A 19,846-nucleotide genomic window follows, 5' to 3' on the forward strand; every position below is an offset into this window, starting at 1 on the left:
GAGAAGCTTTACTGCTCCGAAAGCCTGCCCTTCCAAGGGTGTTTGAAACTGGCCCTTGTTCCCACTCTGGCTGAGTTACTGAACCCTGAAGGTTTAATCCCTATTACTGATAAGAACAGGAAAGAATGTGACTTATCTCCCCAATCTCTGCAGAGATGGAAGGAAAAAACCATTTCTCGGAACATGATTACACGTTATTTGACAGCTTTTCAGTTAGCCCGTTAATTTAGGTGTTTGAATAAGTAAACTCGGTTGGGGGTTCGAGTATCATTTACGTTATAAATGTGATAGTTCCTTTTTGAAGTGTCTCCCTCTTACCCCTTCCTCCACCATTCAAACAGAGTGTAAATATTTGCCCGTGCAGATGTTTGATTTTTATCTTAGCTCTTTCTTTGTTTAACTTTATTCTCATGGGTGGTTAAGTGGAAGATAAGGGGGTTCTTGTTTAATTCTTTTCAACTGGTGTTGCTCAAATATTTAAAGAGCAGACACTTCCCAGGAAGAATGAGCGGGAGCCTGGTGAATGGAGGTTGAAGTGACGTGTCTCCTGTCATGTCACAGCAACCCAGACGCTGTAGGGCTGTCACTAGGACCAGGGGTCTGGGGGCATGGACGTTTCTCAGGTCCAGACCTTCTTCAAAGGCTCCTGCAGCTGCCAGTCAAGGAGTTTTGCCTCCTTTGCTTCCCAGAAAAATGTGTGCTCTTCTTAAAACGGGACTCGGTGGTTCCACAGTGCCAGCAGCAAGGGCCTGCCTTGTTCTGTGAAGTCCACCAGAGGCCTCTTAGCATTTGCTCCACACCAGCTCCCCATCTGATCCCAGCTTTTGCTTCCGGAATATACGGTGTTGGTATTTTTTTTTTTTTTTAATCTTTTTGCACCTGTTGCGGCATTTTAGCAATGATTAAAAACAAGCAAACAAGTAAAAAATATTTCTTACCCCATTGGCTGTCATCATCTTGGCTTTGTCCATGGACCAACTATCAGTTTAAGGCTTGCTCTTCTAGATATCCACAGGGATTGGCTTCTTAAATTATTACCTCGAACATGTGTCCATGAGCAATACCGCATCCCACCGTCGTCCGTGGCACCCATACCGTGGGGGTGGTTTTTGTGTGCTATGTGATAAATTGGGCCGACTTCGCTGGAAATGTCAAGGAAGACCTAGGATGTTCTGAGTGATTTGCCTGGCAAATCACCTTCCTTAGGAAATTTAAACAAAGACCAAGAAAGAGATTCAGGAAGTAAACCCCAACTGGTGGATGTGTTTCTCTCCTTTATGTCTTTTTCTTTCTAAACTGGGACTCCACTGAAAAGTGGATTTACACTGTGAATTGAGGCTGAATGAAATCCAATTGGAACTCACTTGAACACTGTTTTGATGTAAGATTCAAAGCTTCTGCAAATTTATTTTATCTTCTACATTTGCTGATCTCCTGCTTGTAAATCCTGTTGAAGGAGAATAAAAATGACTGCAGCCTGACGGGAATTAAATATCTGAAGTTCAAAGCAGTTTGCACATCAGAGCAAACGTCAATCAAATGAACATCTTGCAAGCCAGGCAGGGAGTGAATTTCTCCATGGGGAAGAGATCAAAGTGGGAGTCACAGTTCTGTTTTCTCCCTCGGGATGCAGCTTCAATCAGGTCATGAAAGTAAATCCAGAAGGAAGTTTTTTTTTTTTTTTTTTTTTTTTTAGGTAGGAAAAATGGAGTTATTTCTCATGAAACTGAATTTTAGGCACTGGTTTTATCTTATGAAAATAAGTACAAAAAGCAGTCATAATCCAATATCTCCTATTTTTAGAGTGAGGGTCTACCGGAGATTTAGATAGGATTATTCTCTTACTATTATTAGTTCTTTAAAGCACGGATACAAAGATTAATTAAATTGCCTGCTCATTTTATATGAAAATTGATGATTTTAGCAGTTCTTGACCTTTCCATTACACTGGAATTATATAACTGTGACTGTCAGCTAACGGACTTCTCAATAAAAAATCTTTTAGGTAACCCCTAAGAGTAACTGACATGTTTTTACAAAGTATCATAAGCATGAACTTTACTTTTCTTTCAGTCTCCAAATCAGGGTGCGGAGCATGTTTCTTTTTATAAATCGTTTCTCTAAAAGGCACACGTGCATAAAATGCATTCCTGTCTCAGGTGCATTCCCCTGGGGCCTGGAGGTAGCTAATGTAGCAAGGATGGCTAAGCAAGTTTTACTCCTGTGTTTGGAGTCCAGGAAGAGCCCGGGGTCCGGAAGAGAAGCAGGCGTTAGTGAGTGCGTGTGAGTGGAGGGTGGAGAGAGAACCACGGGGTTTTTGCTCTTGTCATTACTTCTCCTAGCCAGCTTACCGGATCGGGACACGCTGTTCTCCTGTATCTCTTAAGCCCCCCTGTTGACACCTGCTTCCATACCTGCCTGGCACGCAACGGAAGCAGAGCGAGGTTTATTTCTACGCATTTCATGTTAACTCAGCTGGGGCGTGCTGCTCCATGCCTGAGGCGCAGCACATGTGAGGGAACTCAAGGCAAACTATTGTGGGATCCTTGCCGCTTAAAGGTACCATCTAGCATGAAACAGGAGGAAGGAGAGTCATTGTCATGTCTCCGAATTCTTTAAATTTCAGAATGTGGGGGCTTGATAGCATTCACTACATGCGTATTAGCCAGGGAGCAAGAATTAAATCAGATTCTGAAATGAGGTGATGATCTGTTTCATCCCTTATTGGTAAACTTTCGGAACCCAGATGTCCTTGAACTAATGGGACCACAGGTCAGATTCCCTCTGGCTGAGGTTCTCCTGCAAGGTGGTTATTTATTTCTAAGACATCAGGATTGTTCTATGGATTCCTTCAGGGATTTAACATTTTATTTTTGGATCAAGTTTGATCTCTGGGGGGCTGCGTGTTTGCACCACATCAGCTGGGGCTTCCCCGGGCTGTGTTTTAGTGTTAATGCCTTACCCACATTTACAATAAAACTTAAAGTTGTGACCGTTGTCCATTTTGTTAATCAGCATCCTATATTCATTGTTCCCTGTGAGAATTTTTCAGAATTTGGTGCAATTTCCTCTTTCTTGGTCTCTTATTTCTATTTTATTATCTTTGTTGTACATAAGCCATTTGTCAAGGTCCTCAGATTACCATAATGCCAGGGTCTTTCTCTCAGAGGAGAAAATTGATAGCAGGAAAGGAAAAAATCGATGTGAGCTGGCACCAGGTCTGCTGTCTCTCTTCTCCATGCGGAGAATGTATATGCTTGATCTTCTATCCATCTGGAACTTCTAGCTGCCAGAATGAATGAAACAATAAAAAGTAATCAAAAAATGGCCAATCTCATAGCTCTGCCAGTGGTGAACGTTTTTTAATCCCGGTTATCTACAGTTAATAGAAAACACCTTCCTTTAATAGCCTCTTCCTCCACATCCTCGTCTTTGTCCACAGAGTTCTCTCTCTCGGTAGCTATCCATTGTGAAGCCTTATGTTTAGTTACTGTCATTTTTATTAAATAAAAAGCAAAGATTTCTCGTAAACCCTACAGTCTCTCAGAGCAATCGTTTCCTTTGAAAGAGTTGAATTCTAAATGATGTTAATGATGATTTATTTGTTGATTGATTGAGATACAGTGTAATGTATCAAATATTAATGAAAGCTCAAATATATGTTCGCATCTTGGTTCTGCTTCTTCCCAGCTGTGGACCTTGGTTGTCTTCCTTTCCCATTCCTATGCCTCAGTTTTCTGGTCTTCAGATGGAGATGATAATAGTATTTGCCTCAGGTTTGTGAAGATTAGATGAGTTAGTCCACGTAAAACACTTGGAATATACTCGACCTCTGATAAGCACCTACTAGCTGTTAACAGTTATCCTTACTAATACATCCAATTCTAATGCAGTGTTATGATTACTTATTAAATGCTAACTATGTACCAGACTTTTAAGAGCCATTTTATGATTAAATTCTTAACACAACCTTATGAGGTAGGTACTGTTATTATCACCATTTTATAGATGAAAAACCTGTAGGCTTAGAAAACGTAAGCTGTGTGCAAGAGTTACACAGCAATAAGCAGTTTAAACCCACACTCCAGTCCAGGTCTGTGTACCCCTGCAGCCTGTGCTCCTGGCCGTGACATAATCGTGCGGTGGCAACTCTGTTCATCATCGATGTTCAGTGAATATGGCTGAATAAAATACACAGAACTTTCTGGTGACTTAGCTCTCTGCCCTTTCTCATTAGTGAGTCTGCAATAACAATTTCTGGAGTACCACACATTCCCAGCAGTGTGCTAGACCTGAGAGAGAAATAGAGATCTTCAAGTAACTTACAGTCCCAGTGCGAGAGCTAAGGCTCCTCCAGCGTATGAAAGGTTTAGAGAGAGTTGGGAGTTCATGTGCGACGCAGTCGGGTCTAGACAATGAGGCTTCCAGAACAAAATCTCCTGGCGTCTCACCGCTCACTTAACACACCTTTATTTGGTATAGCGGGGAGGAAATAAGTAGGATACTTTGCTCATTATTTATAATAAATCTTATTTTCGAGTTGCTATTGACTAGTATTTTGTTGCTGTAAACAGATTCTAAAGCCAGTCGATCTATATCTAACAGACATCAACGATGATGACACTATGTTAAGCCTGATTACAGAACAATATAAAAAATAGGAAAAAGAGACACAAGCAAGGAGTTAAGAAGCAGAATGGCACTAGTCTGTTCGGAGGAGGAGGGGCTCATCGTAGCTGGGACAGACAGGAGAAACGTGAGGTGGAAGGATGAGGAGAGCTGGGCTCTGTGGGAGGGGTGCATTGGACACTGAGAGCATCACAGTCTGGGTCCCACAGAAAAGCACGTATGGAGGGACTGGTTTGGTTAGAAGCATAGATTGGGAGATAGTGGGAAGAGAAGGTCAGGTAGATTATTGATGACAGGCACTACATTGTGAAACCTTTTTACAACTGACAAATGTTGACTGAGTACCTAGTTCTGTTAATGAATCACTTCCATTTTTATTGTTATAAAAATGTTTTCTTTAATGCTTTTAGAGATGATCCTTTGAGTACAGAAAGAAAAACCTATAAAAATAGTTGCCTGGTCTCCCTGGTCCCTGGGAGCGAGTGTTCATTTCACAAAGGCCCAGGGAGTCTGTGCGTGCTCAGCACTGGACTTCAGTCTTCTCAAGGGCTGGGGCTGTAGTCCAGTTCCTGGCTGTGGAGACCCCATCCAGGGACACGGTGCCTCTCCAGGCTTATACTTCTCCAGGGAGAAACTGTCAATAGCTCTCCTGAGTTGCCCCTTTTAGCAAGTTCTTCCTTACGTGTCACTTAAATTAAAAAGAGTGGTATGTGGCTCATCCTTGAATAGGGAGTTGGGTGATGAGTTCAAGTCTCTCTTAGGTCCCTGACTTGCTGTGTGATCCTTGGTGTCACTTTTCTAAACTGTGAAATGGGTAGGTGTAAAGGGGCTCGTAATTTGTACAGTAAAGTCTAGATGAGAGTTGCAGGCATTCCTAAGAACTACTCTGTTCTCTTGATTCAAATCGGAAGACCCTCTGTCCTGGGTCTCTTTGAGGCATACTGGGAAGTACCTGTGCTCATGCAGAAAGCCTCTACTGCATTATCTCTGAAGGAATCTACATGGCAGGAGTGGAGGGCTTCTCATTTCTGAGAGCCTGTCAAAGTCAGATTCCTGGGCCTCACCCCAGACTCATTAAATCAGACTCTTTCAGGGTAGATCCCAGGAATCTGCATTCCAACGTGCATTCTAGGTGATGCTGATGTGGCCAGACTTTCAGTAATTAGGACCATTTATCTGAGTCATGGTCCTCACTTGCTAGGACTTCTGGAACCTTCTGGGGAGCCCAGAACGGGGCTAGGCACTGGCACTATGTTCATAGAAATCGGTTAATATGAGTGCCTGCTTTTGACAAGAACAATGCTGAGCGTCGTATGTACACAGTGGTAAACCAACCAAACATGGTAACTGCCCTCAAGAAGCTCTTGTCTATTCATGTAGCGTGATCCATAAAAATCCATCCATAAAAAAATTCACAAATGGAGCCATAAATTAAAAATTGTGACACATGCTTTGAGAGAAGATGGGAGCGTTTGACATAGACTGGGAAGTCATCCACAATCAGGATAAGCCTTTCTGGGGAAGTGATAAGTGGGCAGAGACCTGAAGGATGACTAGGCGAATAATCAGTAGAACCTTCTAGACTTACACTATCCAGTATGGTAGCCACTATTCAGTGACTATTTACATTTAAATTAAAATTAAACAAAATTGAAAATTTAGTGTCTCAGTTACATTAGCCACATTTCAAATGCTCAGTAGCCGCATGTGGCTACCATATTGGACGTGCAAAAATAATACATTTTCATCATCTCAGAGAATTCTCCTGGACTGCCCTGGTCTGGACCAGGGGTGGTGAAACAAGTTGGGCACACCACCTGTTTTTGAAAATTAAGTTTTATTGGAACACAGCCACCGTCGTATTTTATGAGTTCTCTTTGGCTGCTTTCATGCTACAATGGCAGAGTTTAGTAGTTGTGATAGAGACCATAGAGCCCACAAAGCCTAAATATTATCTGGTCTTTTATTAAAAAGAATGGGAGGGGGTAGATTTAATGTTGCTATCTCCAGCATGGAGAGCAAGTGGGTTACTTGTGTAATGCTACACTTACTTCACAGATGTTCAAATGCTAAAAAAACAAGAGAGGGACAGTGAGATTATGTTGCTTTGCCAACATGCACACAGGCAGCTGCTGAGGTATGAATCTCTTCTCTTCTCTCCATCTGTGGCTTTTGAAGCAGCAGTCTTCTCGTCTAGACAAATTGGAGCAGGTCCAAGAAGAGTGACCACGTTGGTGAAGCAGCTGTGTCCTTGGAGGCACAGTTGACAATGTTGATATAATTCTGTACTGGGTTAGAGGTTGGACTAAAGGTCTCTTAAAATCCAGTTCCCTCCTTCTTGAGATGATATGTATGAAAACAAAACAGTTTAACTTTTGCTTTGGAACCCAACACACTGTGTGAAAACCTAGCCCCCTTGCTTATACAGTGAGTTCAATATAGTAGTTCTTATATATTATGAGATGTGGTCAACAGATAAGCGAAGTTCATGTGAAAGTGGATCTTGATTTTTAGGAGTGTTTCTCCTATGGTATATAGCTTCTCTACCTGTGTTAATGGAATTTCATTAATGGCATTTATCATCTGATGCACACATTTTAATGCAATTTTTTAAAAACCTAATTTCAGATTGACTTTTTTTGGGGAGAGCTCTTGGAAACTTCATGAGTCTTCTCAGTATCTGCAATCCTAAATAGGTTATTTAGAAGTTCAAGATTTTTCTCTTTGTTACTTGTGGATTATTCACTTAAAAATACTCTTAGTGACAACATGTAAATGTGTTGGTACATTGTCCTGTTATTTTTTTGCCAATTGGTTTGCTCTAGCAAATGTCATTGACTACACGGGTATTTATTGATCAGCTGCTAGCCAGAGTGCTAGCATTGTTCTACTTCTAGTACTAGCATTCTACCACCACTGGACATCAAAAAAGACCTTGGCCTTACATATATTATGATCTAGAAGGTGCAAGCTCTGTCATGTACTGTAAGAGGAACTTTGGTGCCCTATTTACAATCTTTGTGACAACTTTGAAAAATAAGTTTTGTTGTCTTTTTTTTTTTTTTTTCCGATAAGAAAACTGAGGCTCAGAAAAATGGAACAATTTGTCCCAGGTCATGCATTTAAATAGTGACAGAGTAGGGATTCAAATCTAGATCTTTCCTACTCCACAGCCATTCTTTCTCCTCCACTACTGTCGATTTTTGTTCTTGGTCATTGGTTTTCAGATAGGATAATTTAAAGAATTGTTTCATATAGAATATCAGAGCTCGTCTGAATTTTTGTAATTCTAGTCTGAATTTTGTCACATCTATTCTCTGTATGATTTTATCAGTAGAACCTGACTCAAATTCATTGGAGTAAAAGTTGGCTCGAAGGATGGCTATTTTTTTGTCTCCTATAATTGAACTTGATTTCCAAAACCTTCTAGGTGCACATGTTGTTTTTTTGCAATCACTTTTTACCGAAGTGGTTTTTTTTTTTTAATATTTACAATCTAAATTACAGTTTTACTGTTTCTGAGCTGACCTATTTCGTGCACAGTGTGAGCTATTATTTTTGTTGGTTTGTTTTTGTGGATTGAATAACCAGCAAATAAATATTGCTAATTCTCTTCTGTTGTTTCAGATTTGATGGGAACTTTAACACCAATGTATCTAGAACAATTAGTTGTGATCGACTTTCTACTACTGTTAATAGCCGGGCCTTCAATCCAGGACGAGACTTAAATTCAGGTCAGTAATCTCTTGGTTTTATAAAGGTAAACTATGTTCCACCACATTCAGATTGAACAAATATATTGCTTTAGACATTTTCCTTTGAGTTTTGAAGAAAAAAATATCATATACTTAAAGTTGGATATTTCTTTCTGGAAAGTTGACACTCAGAAGAGGGACAGGCAGAAGAAAGTTGAGCTGACGTGTTTTGAGCATTTACTGCATGGCTGTATATACACACATGCCACATACCTTGCTAGACTCTTCAATTCATTATCTCATTTGTTAGGAGTTACACATTTGTTATTTTAAAGGTTATTTTAGAGACCCAGTTATCATTGCAGGAGGAGATGTTGAATTTCATTTGTATTCCCTTATTATAATTTTAAATTTGTTTTGGGGTTTTTTGGAAGAAGGATGAGGGAGGTTTTCTACTAATAAGCAGTGCTAAGATGGCATTTACTGAGGTTGAACTTTCTTCCTGGTCTTGTTGGAACTCAGGCATATACAGTAGTAATAACTACTATATATAATACCTGTGTATACAGTTATATATGCCTTCAAGATGACATAGTATCTCTGCTTTCTTGCCCTGGAATTCCAGTCTATATTTATCACCCTATTTGTCTTGTTATGTATGCGTATTGGGCCTCAGAACCGAAAGGATTCACCTTTTAAGAGATGAAAGTGCTTATAGAAGTCACCTACCAGCCTCCACCTTCAGATTTTACCAAGGAAGAATCTGAGGTTCAGAAGGGTCCTAAGACTTCCCTTATTTCTGGAGAGATGAGAGATCTGATCCTTAAACATGAAGAACTATGTTTCCCAAAGTCCAGGTCTCTTGCAGTCATGTAAAACCCAAGAAAGAAGCCAGAGGACCAGACTATTTACTTTTAGAGCCCTATCCAGTCTCGGTCCAGGGGAAGAATTGTGGTCTTTGGGAATTGTATGCACAAACCAGGTAATCTATTAGGTCAGGAAAGAAAGAACTGTAAGCTTTATGTTGCTTAAGGATGAGAAAACTATAGCTGCTAGCTAAATGGTCCAAGCTAAATCTGCCAGGAATATATTGTGTGGAACAGTGTATAATGGATTGTTATCTTTTTCTTTTTTTGGTCAGAGAATTGGGAGGCCTTCTGGAGCAGGTGGGGTTTACTACTAGAAAGGAAGGGCAGGGAAAATATTTTTCATTAAAAATAACTGAAGAAAGCAGAGAAGGACATGGAATTGGCAGAGAAAATGAATTATGGAAGCTTCCATAGCTGCACAGGGCACAGAGCTGGAACTTGAGTCTTCTGGTTCCCAAATTCAGCACTTACCCTCTTTCCTTCAGATATGCTCGGTAACACATGGCATGTTGCTGGGTCTGAAGACTCGTGGTTGAAATAGCAGTCTTTGAATAGGGTCAAATTTAAAAGTGTCCCAGAAAGACCCAGTGTAATCCAGCATTTTATGTTGTTAAAATTTTTACAATACATGTTAACTTGTAGGCTATCCATTTGAATTAAAAACAAAAAAAAATAATGCTTTCCTCCTTTGTATATATAAGATCTAGAAGGGCTCATACATAAACGTTAATAGTTATGTTTTAGTAATGGAACAGTGGGGTATTTTTACTTCCTTATTAATTTTCTTAAGTTTAAACTAAGCATGCATTGCTTTTATAATCAGGGGGAAAATAAAACAAGAAGGAATTATAGACTACTTCCAAATGTATTTCCACTCCTTTCTGGTAGACAGTACCTTTTTTTTTTTTTAACACGTCTTTGATAGCAGATGCTCAGTTTGGTGTTGACATTCTAGGCAAAGCTCCATCCCGCCACACACACGCACCCCCCTCCCGCCCCCCGGCTATGTGACTGGGACAATAAAGAAGCGTAGACTGGGGCAGACAGGGTAGTGCGTGCTCACTTGGGAGCCAGAATGACACTCCCCTGCTGGGATCACTCACCTCAGTGGGCCTTCCAGATCTGGGAGGATCTGGAAGTTGCTGCAGCCAGGGCTGCATTCTCGTTACCTTATTTTATATCTGTTCATTGTTTCTGATAATGAGCATATTGTTGAGATCTCTCTCCATCATTAATAGTCATATTATTGTGCCTTTTTCTTAGTGACTACAGAAGCCATTCTGCCTGGTAATGGCCTCCTACTTACTAACTGGAATGAATAAGTACAATAGAATTTATTTGACAGTTATTTATTAAACACCGTCTATGTGGTAAACACTCTCCTTTGTACTAGGTCAGCTGTAAACAAAACAAAAAGCTTATATTCTAGGAGCCAGGGCACATAGATCTTAAGTAAATATACATGTCAGATGATGATGAATGTTATAGAGGAAAGCAACACAGGGGTAAGACTTGGGAGTGTTGGGGGAGATGGAGTGGGAAGGAGGAGGGAATACAAGGGCTCATCAGCGGGACTGTAAACCACAGGATAACAAGGAAGTATATCCCAGGCAAAGGCTTTGAGTTGGGAAAACGTTTGTTGTGCTCAGAAGCAGCAAGAAGGCCACTCACTATCACTGGTCCAGTGACATGATTTGACTTAGGTTAAAAGGTTTACCAGCTGCTGCGGCAAGAAGAGACTATAGCGAGGCAAAGGTGGAAGCAGGGGGACCATTTAGGAGGTTGTTCCAGAACCCAAGTTGCAGGTAATGCTGGCATTCCTGGGCAGTAACAGTGGAGGTGGTGAGAAGTGGTTGGAGTCTGAATACCTTTTGAAGGTAGAACAAGTAGGATTTGCTGATTAATTGGATGGGGGGAGGGGTAAGGGGTGTGAGAGTAAGAAAGATTTGGGAAGGACTTCCAAGATATTTGGCCTTATCAATGAGAAGGACAGAGTTGCCATTGACTGACGGGGAATACTGGGGGAAGAGCAGGTTTCTGTGGGAGGAGGGGAATCTACATTTCTGTTTTAGAAAAGTTAAATTTGAGATGCGTATTAGATATCCAAGTGGAAATGTCTCATAGGCAGATGGATATACAAGTCTGGAGTCTGGGAAATGGACCAGACTGGAGATTCAAATTGGAGATTCGTTGTGCATTGTAGTACTTAAATCATGAGACTCAATAAGATCACAAAGCAAGTGGCTGCGAGTAGAAAAGAGAGGAGGTCCAGGGACTGAGTCTTGGGATACTTTACCTCTTAGAGGTCACTGAAATGAAGAGGAGGCAGTAACAGAATCTGAGACGGAAGTCAGTCTGGCAGGAGAACCCAGAGAGCCATCTCCCTGAAGCCACGTGAAGAAAGTGTGTCAAGGAGGGAAAAATCACGTGTTAGGTAGGCCCAGTAAGGTGAAGGCCAGGAAAACTGACTGACCACTGGATTTTGCAACATATAGGTTATTGATGAACTTGACAGGGTTGTTTGGTGGAATCATAGAATAGAATGAAAGGCTGATCGTAGTCAGTTCAAGTTCTTAAGAATGGAGACGAGTTGGGGACAATAAGTACTTAACTCCTAAGGTTTGCTTAAAGGAAAGCTGGAGGACCATGTGCTGTCAAGAGAATTTTTCTTTTTTTCATCTGAGTTTCTTACCTTTTTTTTTCCCCATCCCCAAAGCCCCAGTACATAGTTGTATATTCTAGTTGTAGGTCCTTCTAGTTCTATGTGAGCCACTGCCCCAGCATGGCTACTGACAGATGAGTGGTGTAGTTCCACACCCAGGAACTGAGCCCGGGCCACCAAAGCGGAGCGTGCTGAACTTTTAACCGCTAGGCCATCAAGGCTGGCTCAAAAGAATATTTTTAAATTGAGAGAAAGTATAGCAAAGTTATATGCTAAAGGAAATGATCCTGTAGAGAAAAGCCAATGATACAGTAGTGAGAGGAGGTGATTGCTAGAGCCTTTTTCTTGATTGGGCAAGAGATGGTGGGATTCTACATAGAGGGTCTAGAATCACAGAGCATTCTAAGTAAGAGGAGGGAAGGAAGAGCAAGTGTGCTTATAATGATCAATGTAGTATAAAGAACGTGGAGACATTCCCTGCTTAGTGATTCTATTTTCTCAGAGAATTAGGAAGCAAGATCAACAGCTGAGGCTGAGGAGGGGGAACATACTTTGAAGACTTAGTAGTTATACTAAAATTATCTTCTATGACTGAGGTGTTAGACTAGAACTCAGCTGCAAAAATAATTGAGGATCCTAACAAAATTCTGGTTTTTTTCAGTACTTATTTGTTAAGAAAGGGATAGTTTGAAAAATCAAGAGGTGGGGAGAAAGAGGATGGTGAGGATGGAAGTATATAGTTAAAGACCAGATCTTGAAATCTGCTACTTCTAAGAGCGCGCCTCCAGAATAACGTACTACCTAACAAGAGATGTTCTCAGCACAGTTGACGTAGCTAGATTTACAAGCAGTTTTTGGCAATATTCAGGTATTTGAGAACTGACTTGCTTGTATTTGAAGGTTTGTGACATTCCGCCAGGCAGTGGCTGCATCCCAAAGTCCACATTCGTGAGCAGTCATTTGTAATGTGAGAGGACTGGGAGACGGTGAAGGCTGACCTAGAGCTCCCCCCTCTTCCGCCTCTCCCGCTCATGCCCCTTTTCAGAGCAGAATTAATGTACTTCGTGGGCTATCGCATGTCTGATATTTACATCTGTAAGATGTCCAGCCTGAGGCTCTTTCAGACTGTATATAATCCATCAATGGGTCCCTAATTGATAACACAGTTTCAAATTGCCTTTCAGACTAGCTGGAAACAGACTCACATAAATTGTAAACTATTCTTAGCTTCATTTATCCAAAACCAGGTCATGTGTCCATCCATCCAACACACATGTGTATTCTTTTTCTTAAAACCACCCCTGCCAGATCTCTACTGTCTAAATTGACTCCTTATCCCTGATTCCATTCAAATAAGTAATGTTTGACAGTGCATGTGTTATATTATGGTGCTGGTAATGTTTTGCTCAGGTTCTTGTCTGCTTTTATCCCTAGTTTCTCTCTCTCTCTTTTTTTTTTTTTTTTTTTAAATTCCTGCTGAGCTATTTTCTTGTGCGTAGCCTGATCCCTAAAGAGAGTTTATTTGAAGAGTCCAAGGAAAGTTGTCTCTTGCTCTCTTGAGTTATGCAATGGAGGTGAGAGTGGAAGTGGGAGTTAGTCTTTCTCGCCAAAAGAAGAAGTGTCTGGACTTCTTGTGTTTGATTTAAAGAGCATTTGAAGTCCCAAACTTCGATCTTGGTAGCGTTGCACTCTTCGTTGAGAAACTGGTTTCATGGGGTGTCAAGGGCGTTTGTAAGTCACGTTACTGCGGTAAATGCTGCAGGAGGTACAGGCGGGCACTGGAGGCCGGAGACCGACTGTGCTGCTCATTTCGGTGGTTTCATCACTTCCTTCTGTGAGTGACAACAATTGGCCATGTGCTATAGGTTTTTCTCTTTTCTTTAAAATACTATGAAAATTATCTGTTAAATATGCCCATGTCAATGCAATGAAAAGCTATGCTCTGCCTAAAAGCCTAAAATAAAAGAATAAAAATAACCAAACTGGAAATTTCTGGTTTGTTTTTATGCCTCATTACCCCAGCTTCAGGATTGCATTAGTGTCATAAAAGATGTGGTAGGGGCTGGCCCGGTGGCGCAAGCGGTTAAGTGCCCGCGCTCCGCTGCAGCGGCCTGGGGTTCGCCGGTTCGGATCCTGGGCGCGCACCGATGCACTGCTTGGCAAGCCATGTGTGGCGGCGTCCCATATAAAGTGGAGGAAGGTGGGCACGGATGTTAGCACAGGGCTGATCTCCTCACAAAAAAAAAGATGTGGTAATTATTTATATAACATCTAAAAACTATTCAGCGATTTAGAAATCTAGATTCAGTTTACATTCGTATATATATGTACACAAACTAAGTACACAAACAGAGGGTCCTTTTCTTCACCTTCATCTCCCTTCAAGCTCTGTTTCTATATTGCGAGCTACTTCAAAGTCTAGTCTTTCTTATAGTTTCTCACAACAACGCTATTATACTGATTTCAGAAGATTTTATTAGCCACATATATCCTCATATATGTACCCTCTCATAACACATATGATCATAATGAATACACCCTGTTTTGTTTTGTATTGTTTTGTTTTTTTACTTAGCAAGTGTATCCTGAATATTCTTTTGTGTGTATGTCAATAAATCTATATCATAGTAGTAATGATTATATAATATTGTTGAATTAACCAACCTACTCCATCCAACATTTAGATTGTCCCAGGTCTTCACTATATCATTGCTCCCTTGAGGGATCTCCAGTGACCCCTCACAGTTTTCCTTGACTGCTGTGTCGCAGTTGACACATAAACGTCTCTTTTAAAACTCTCTAGTCCTCTGGGTTCTGTTTCTTCTCTTCCTTCTCTGCTCAGTCCTTTTCGTTTTTCTCCTCGAGCTCCTCTCCTTTCTTCTGTTCCTAAGGGTAGATCCCTCCAGATGTCTTCTCTTTACCAACTTCCTCACTAAACTAAATGTCACCTCCCTGAATGTCTCCATTTAGCCAGCACCTCAGCTCCAACCACGTGCTGCCAAATTCCCCCTCTCCATCTCCAGTCCTGGCCTATTTCTGAGTTTGTTTATTGTGTAACCATCTTCAGGACACATATCTCTCTGTGATTATCCTGTAGCTACCTCAAAAATTAAACAATGAAACAAAAACCAAACTTTCCTCTGAACTTACTCCCCAATCTGAGTTCAGTATTGCAATTATCGGTGCCCCCATCCTACTTACACTGGGAATTCTTCCTCACCTTTTTCCACTCGGTACTTCTAGGTTTTAAGTTTTGACTTCACTTGAGTCAGTGACCAAATAAGAGCATGAGTGAATGAATATCCGTCAAGTATCTTTTATGTACAAACACCTTGCCTAGTGTTTACCTGCGTGTTCCTCTTCCTGCTCGTCACACCAACTCACTACATAGGTCTCGTTATCCTCTTCATTGAAGGGGAAACTTGGCTCAGATTTCATGGTTCATGGATGTGTCTTGAATCCCTTTTGTCTTCTCCACTGCTAATGCCATAAACTTAGATCTTTGTTGCCTTCCTAGAAGACTAATCGATGTAGAAATGTCCCGAAAGGTTTCCCTGTTTCCATTCTCTCTCTTTTTCAACATATCCTGCGTGCTGTAGGTGTTTTGAAAATATCTGCTCTGTAGCTCCATTTCTCAAAAGTTTCTGCTGGTTCCCTTTCCCTCTAAGATAAAGGTGAAGGCCTTTCAACTACATTTCTGCTCCTCCTCCTCTTCCTAAGCCCTCTGAGCTCTACGTGCAGGGAATCACTTTCACTTCTTCAAATCGCCAGTCTCTGTCACTCCTCCTTACTTTTGTTCATGTCATTGTTTCATCCTGGAATACAATGCCTACATTCTCTGACTCGAAAACATTGCTCATTCCTCAGGGCCTAACTTCTTTTCACCTTCCCTGACTCCAGTAGGTAAGAATTCCTTGTCTGTTGTGGCGGGTTGGGTTCACCAGGAGGCAGACTCTGAGATGGAGATCGGCAGGTGGTGGGGAAGGGGAGGGAAGCAGGACTGAGCGGTGGGAGAAGATGGCTGAGATACAACCTCAGTGGAATCCTCGGCCGCCCCCCAGGGAGCTTAGAGGCTGGAGTGGCCCGTGAGAGTTATGTTGGCCCAGCTACAAGTCTTTGTCATTCTCTGTGGTACATTCTCATTATAGAATCTTTATTTTTTATACTGGACATCTACTTGACCCTCTGCTACTTGTAATTTATTTTTGGCTGTGGAGTCCCCAGTCTAATGTCTTGCCCCTTGCAGGTGCACAGTAGATGCTTATTGAATGAATGGAACTAGGATTTTCCTTGTACTTTTGTTTCCTCATCGTTATAATGGAATAACCAAGACTTCTAAAAGAACCTGAGTGAAGAAAAGAATGTGGTTGTGATTTGTGAGGCGGCACTGGCTTTCTTAGCTTCACAGCAAATCAGCACACACAGACATCTCAGGTATAGAGAGTGACGTGGACTGCACAGATGAGTCATATATTCAGCTGAAACTAACTATGCTGAGTCCAAACACAGTGTACACAAGAAAATCAATCCATTGCTTCTTAGTACCTCAGAGACCATTTTATACTGTTGTCTTATTCTTACCATGGATACCGAGGACAAGCATCCATTCCACTGTATGGATGAGGACAGGCCCAGAGAGGTTAACTGATCCACCTAAAGTCAAACAACAGGTTGTTGGCATTGACGTGACTAAACACGTGTGTCCTGACTCCTAGTCCAATGGGATCCCTACGATAGACCGCTTAAGATAAAGAGGTGTATCCGCATCACTATATTCTGCCTACTGACACTTCAAGCTCTTTATGTCCAGAACCAAACCTATAATCTTCTCTTTTCCCACCCAAACCTCCTCCTCGGCCCATGTTCCACGTGTCAATTAACAGCAGCTCTATTTTACCCAGTTACTGAAGCTTGAGACCCAGAATCAACCCTGACTCCTTCTTTAACTCTCTATCATAAAGAGCTTCTCTCAGGTGACGGCTGTATGGCAGTTACGATGGCAGACTCTAAGATAATTCGGACAGAGTTCCTACCTTCAGAGAGCTTCCAACCTTCCTTGTGGTTAGATGTGTGTACTGGGGACAGTGAGGAGGAGGAGGAAAATCAACAAAGTACAGTTACAACACAGCGCTAAGTACTCTCATGTTAGAGGGAAGCCCACAGCCAGTGCGGATCACTGTGTAAGAGGCAGTAACAGAAAATGAAGGTAGCACTGAGCCAGGTTTTAAGGGGCCTTGTATGTTAGTCTGAGAAGTTTGGGTTTGGTTTTTGTTTTGATTTGTTTTTCACCTTGAAGGCAGCCAACTGACAGACTTCAAGCAGGGGAGGCAAGAGAGCTCTGTGGAGAAGGGATGGAAGTGTAGTTAGCCTGGAAGAAAGAAATCTGGGGTAGACTGTTAATAAGACCATCCAAAAGTTAAGGGGGAAGGGTGCAGGAGGGGGCCATGGTGTGAGCAGAATGGCTAGATGAGGAGTGAATGGGTGGCAAGAAGTGGAGAGTCAGTGTAGACCGCTCTCTCAAGTTGCCAAGAGAAGGAGAAAGGTCACTGATAACTTAGGAGAGGTAGGATGCAGTCTTATTGTTAACTGATGCTAAAAGTGTTTTGAGTTAGGGAAACTTGAAAATGTCTGTGTGCTGAAGACAGAGAGACAGTCTAGGAAGAAGGTGAAGCTGAGGAAACAGATGGGACGATGCAGTTTAATGTCTTGGTCCAGTTATCCCAAACCTGACTGATGATCAGAGTCACCTGGAGTGCCTATTCTTTGGCCCCCAACCCAGCCCTAGTGAACCAGAGTGTTGGCTTGGTAAAGCTTGGGTATCTGTAGGTGTCAAAAGCTGACTGATGATCAGCCAGGCTTGAGAACTCCACCTCTGTTCATTTTCTCTGACTCCTTCCATGAATGTTTGGAGATCACCTGGACCTTTGTGTCCTTGGGGCGTGGTTTACTAGAGAGGAAGAGCGCAGAACAGTAGCTCCTGGACTGATTGTTGGATTGCCCGGAAGTCTATTCTGGATTCTCTGAACCGATTGCCAGGCTGTCTTAACTGAATAAAGGACAGAATGGACTGGTTATTTTTGCATTATAAATCGCCTAGAACGGACATGAAGAGCTGTAAGCTTGGAGCAGAATCAGATTTGAGGATGTCCTCTCCTTAGTATTAGACTCAAGGAAAAACAGTGAGGTAGCTGGGTCACGTGCCATTAATCTGGCTTGGCAATGGGCTTTAGCTTCCGCGATCAGTGTGGTGGAAGAAGGACTGGGCTGCATGGTCTGGATCCCTTCAGGGCTCAGAGCTTAAGTCACTCTTCCCGTTCTGAGCCGGAATATCCTTAGCTGTAAAATGGGAATAATAATATCTCCTTGGTGAAACTTCACATTCTGGCTCTTGCTAGCTATTGTGTACTTGGGAAAATTAACCTTATATGCCTTGGTTTCCTGAATAATAAATAAAACCTACCTCATAGGCTTGTTTGTAAGAGTTAACTGAGATTATATATATATAAAAGACTTAGCAAAGTCCTGGTACAAGGTCAGACACTCTATATGCTTGCCACTTGTAGAACAGCATAAATAGTATCAGGGGTCCACGAAATTTGGCCCCTCCAGAATATGTAGTAAAACGATACTCAAGATGTGAGCGAGGAGGAGGAATTGGAAAAATGTGAAGGGTATAATGCCAGAAGTTTTGTTTGGAGTCCTCAGAATGTTAATTTATTTTACTCCCCTCCCAAATGATTGTTCTGGCACAGAATATTACTGAAAGGTGCTGTGTAATTTCTGGTCTGTAGAGGAAGTGTGGGTGTTTTGTGTGTCTGCAGCCCTGTGTATTTAGGACACTCCTGTATTTTATGTTTGGCAAGCTGTGGGAGGTCGACAGCTTTGTGTGCCTTGCTGAGCGTTGTTGGGCTGGGCATCAGGAAGCCCCGAGCTCCTTGAGGTGGGAGGCAACAAGCTTTCTATCACAGAGCATTTTCTTTTCGTCCTACCTCTGTTGGATAATATTGTTGAGAAAAACGGAAGTCACGGCCCAACTACAAGCGATTTGTAATCCATCTCTTTCTCATCAGCTTGGTGGTTTAAGCATTAAAGAGGGCAGGCAGGGTTTTTGGGGATATGGTTGGTTTTGTCTTGACTGGAGAGGCTGATGGTAAGAACTGGTCAGATGTAGATGGTGAAATTGAAAGGAAATATTTGAGGACCATGGGACCTGGGGCCCATATGTTAGAATATCCACAGACACTGTAGTGCACTGTGTGCAGGCAGATCTTGAGACTCAATAAATGGGAAGTATGGAGCACCTGAAAGGGGGAAAGACACATTTTTTATCTGCTTTTCTGACAACAGTTTCTGCGTTGTGGTTGAGGAAAAATAAGCCAATGGGTATTGTAAAATTGTCTGTCTTCACTTAGAATTAGCATAGGAACTGTAAGAGAGAGAAAAGGCAGTTTGTTGAAGGCCTTCCAGACGGGGATGGAGGGACGAGAGCTTACCTTTAAAGAGCAAGGAGCCATCACAGGTAGCTCCCCTTCTCTCAAGCCCCTTATTAAGTTGTCTTCCTCATTGTCACCTCAGCGTTTCTTGGCACTGTTTGGACATTTTGTTTAGTCTGGGGTCACTATTAATAATCTCGTAGTGCTCACCTACAGCTTCTAAGTCAGTAGGAAGTGAGGAAGCTCTTTCTTTTTTTTTGCATAAACTTGATCAAAGCCAGTTCGAAGTTTGCTTTTTCTCTGTGGTTGTATATCTGTGTACTTTTGCATTTTCTCTGTGGTTGTATATCAGTACTGCCCACTAGCCTTCATTGTTTGCCTTCTAACTACTTTTCTCTCTGGGTTTCTAAAGGGTCTTTGGGAACACCTTGTCAAATCTATTACTTTAAAGATGAGGAAGTTGCAAAATCTCACGGGGGACAGAGGTGAAGAGCCTTGGCCCAGGTCATCATTCACTGGTTCGCTCAGCCAAGACTGAGTGAGTGCTTCCTAAAAGCC

At 41.9% G+C, this 19,846-nt stretch overlaps 1 protein-coding gene across 2 annotated transcripts in view; it reads left to right on the forward strand.

Moving 5' to 3' along the window:
• The window catches only part of CACHD1 (cache domain containing 1), a 202,017-nt gene that overhangs the window by 121,797 nt on the left and 60,374 nt on the right, over positions 1-19,846 (forward strand). For both annotated transcript variants that reach the window (XM_058538219.1, XM_058538218.1), the window contains exon 4: positions 8,257-8,363. In XM_058538219.1, the coding sequence (XP_058394202.1) occupies positions 8,257-8,363 (107 nt within the window). The remainder of the gene's footprint in view (positions 1-8,256; positions 8,364-19,846) is intronic.

The sequence above is a fragment of the Diceros bicornis genome, chromosome 4 (assembly GCF_020826845.1).
Source record: "Diceros bicornis minor isolate mBicDic1 chromosome 4, mDicBic1.mat.cur, whole genome shotgun sequence".
Lineage (NCBI taxonomy): Eukaryota > Metazoa > Chordata > Mammalia > Perissodactyla > Rhinocerotidae > Diceros > Diceros bicornis.